General features: G+C 52.5%; 2 protein-coding genes across 3 annotated transcripts in view; one reads left to right on the top strand and one right to left on the bottom strand.

The window, feature by feature from the left end:
• wdr25 (WD repeat domain 25) overlaps positions 1 to 1,886 on the top strand; it is a 118,884-nt gene that overhangs the window by 4,980 nt on the left and 112,018 nt on the right. The window lies entirely within an intron of this gene.
• LOC103458834 (girdin-like) overlaps positions 553 to 1,886 on the bottom strand; it is a 4,527-nt gene continuing 3,193 nt past the window's right edge. Inside the window, exon 3 of the mRNA XM_008399913.2 lies at positions 553 to 1,485. Within this exon, the coding sequence (XP_008398135.1) occupies positions 574 to 1,485 (912 nt within the window). The 3' untranslated portion in view covers positions 553 to 573. The remainder of the gene's footprint in view (positions 1,486 to 1,886) is intronic.

Here is a 1,886-nt window from a genome sequence, read left to right on the forward strand (position 1 = left end):
GGAGCAGAAACCTGGGAGGACGTTGGCAGTGGAGCAGAAACCTGGGAGGACGTTGGCAGCGGAGCAAGTACCTGCCAGCAGCAGAGTAGGAACCGGGAGGCCGATGGGACCCTCAACGAAGCCCTGGAGGTCAGCCGGGAGACTAACGGGACTCGCCAAGAAGCCCTGGAGGTCAGCCGGGAGACCAACAGGGCTCGCTACGAAGCCCTGGAGGTCAGCCCGGAAACCAATGGGACTTCCCACGAAGCCCTGGAGGTCAGCCGGGAGACCGACAGGACCCGCGATGAAGGCCTGGATGCAGGTCGGGAGGCTCGAGGGATATGACGTCTGCAGGTCTGTGATGCCAGACAGGGAACTTGGCGCTTGCGGGAGTCTGGTGGTCTGGTGACGAAGGAGACCCGGGTTCGATGGTATCAAGTTCCCATGGCACCACAGTCCTGCGGACCTCCAGGTCTCCTACCAACACCTTTCAAGCTCTTCCGCCATATGCCCCCAACTGTCAAGCTCTCCTCAAGTTTTTCTGCCACCAATAATCATTCATAAAACTTGGAGTCCTCATGACACTTCTTTTATTTAGAAGTACCATCTTTCAACCCAGTACCTGAGATTGTCGGTCTGGTACATTTTCAGAAGTGTATCGGAGAAGCCTCCGACCACACGTCTGAATACATGCGGCCTGCTGTCTTCATGAGTTTCTGCTTCAGATGGCTGCTCGGTCTGCAGCTCTCCTCTGTCCCTGAGCCTTTTGTTCAGTTGTTCTACTTCAAGCTGCAGGTCGGTGTTAATATTCTCCAAGACATTGTTTTCCTGCTCCAAGGCAGTGTTTATTTGCTCCAGGACGGTGCTCTTCTCCTCCAGGCTGGTGCTTTTCCGCCTCAGGGCGGTGTTTTCCTGCTCCAGGGCAGTGTTCTGATGCTGCAGGGTGGTGTTCTCCAGCTGCAGGGTGGTGTTGTTTTGCTCCAGGGTCGTGTTGTTCTGCTCCAGGGCAGTGTTCTCCTCCTCCAGGGGGGTGTTTATCTGCTCCAGGGCAGTCTTTATTTGACCTAAGACAACGCTTTTCCGCTCCAGAGCTGTGGTTTTCATTTTCTGGGCGGTGTTCTCCTGCTCTAGGGCAGTGTTTTCCTTCTCCAGGGCGGCGTTAATCATCTCCAAGGCAGTGTTCTGCTGCTCGAGAGCAGCGCTTTTCAGCTTCAGAGCAGTGTTGTCCTGCTCCAGGGTGGTGTTTATCCGATCCAAGGCAGTGTTCTTCTGCTGCATGGTGGTGCTTTCCTGCTCCAAGGAGGTGATTCTTTGCTCGAGAGCGGTCTTTTCCTTCTCCAGGACGATGCTTTTATTCTCCAAGGCAGTGTTTTTCTCCTTAAGGTCGTTGCTTTTCTTCTCCAGAGTGGTCTTTTCTTTCTCAAGGACTGTGTTTTTCTGCTCCAAGGAGGTGATTTTAGTCTCCAAGGCAGTCTTTTCCTTCTCCAGGGCGCTGCTTTTCTTCTCCAGAGCGGTCTTTTCCTTCTCCAGGACCGTGATTTTCTGCTCCAAGGAGGTGCTTTTATTCTCCAGGGCTGTGCTTTTCTTCTCCAGAGCGGTCTTTTCCTTTTCCAGGTTGGTGCTTTTATTCTCCAGAACGGTCTTTTCCTTCTCCAGGACCGTGTTTTTCTGTTCCAGGTCGGTGCTTTTCCTCATCAGAGCGGTCTTTTCCTTCTCCAGGACCGTGTTTTTCTGCTCCAAGGAGGTGCTTTTCTTCAAAAAAATGGTCTTTTCCTTTTCTAGGTCGGTGCTTTTATTCTCAAGAGTGGTCTTTTCCTTCTGCAGGACCGTGTTTTTCTGTTCCAGGTCAGTGGTTTTCTTCAACAGAGCGGTCTTTTCCTTCTCCAGGACCGTGTTTTTCTGTTCCA

Source organism: Poecilia reticulata, linkage group LG22 (genome assembly GCF_000633615.1).
Source record: "Poecilia reticulata strain Guanapo linkage group LG22, Guppy_female_1.0+MT, whole genome shotgun sequence".
In the NCBI taxonomy this organism is placed as follows: Eukaryota; Metazoa; Chordata; class Actinopteri; order Cyprinodontiformes; family Poeciliidae; genus Poecilia; species Poecilia reticulata.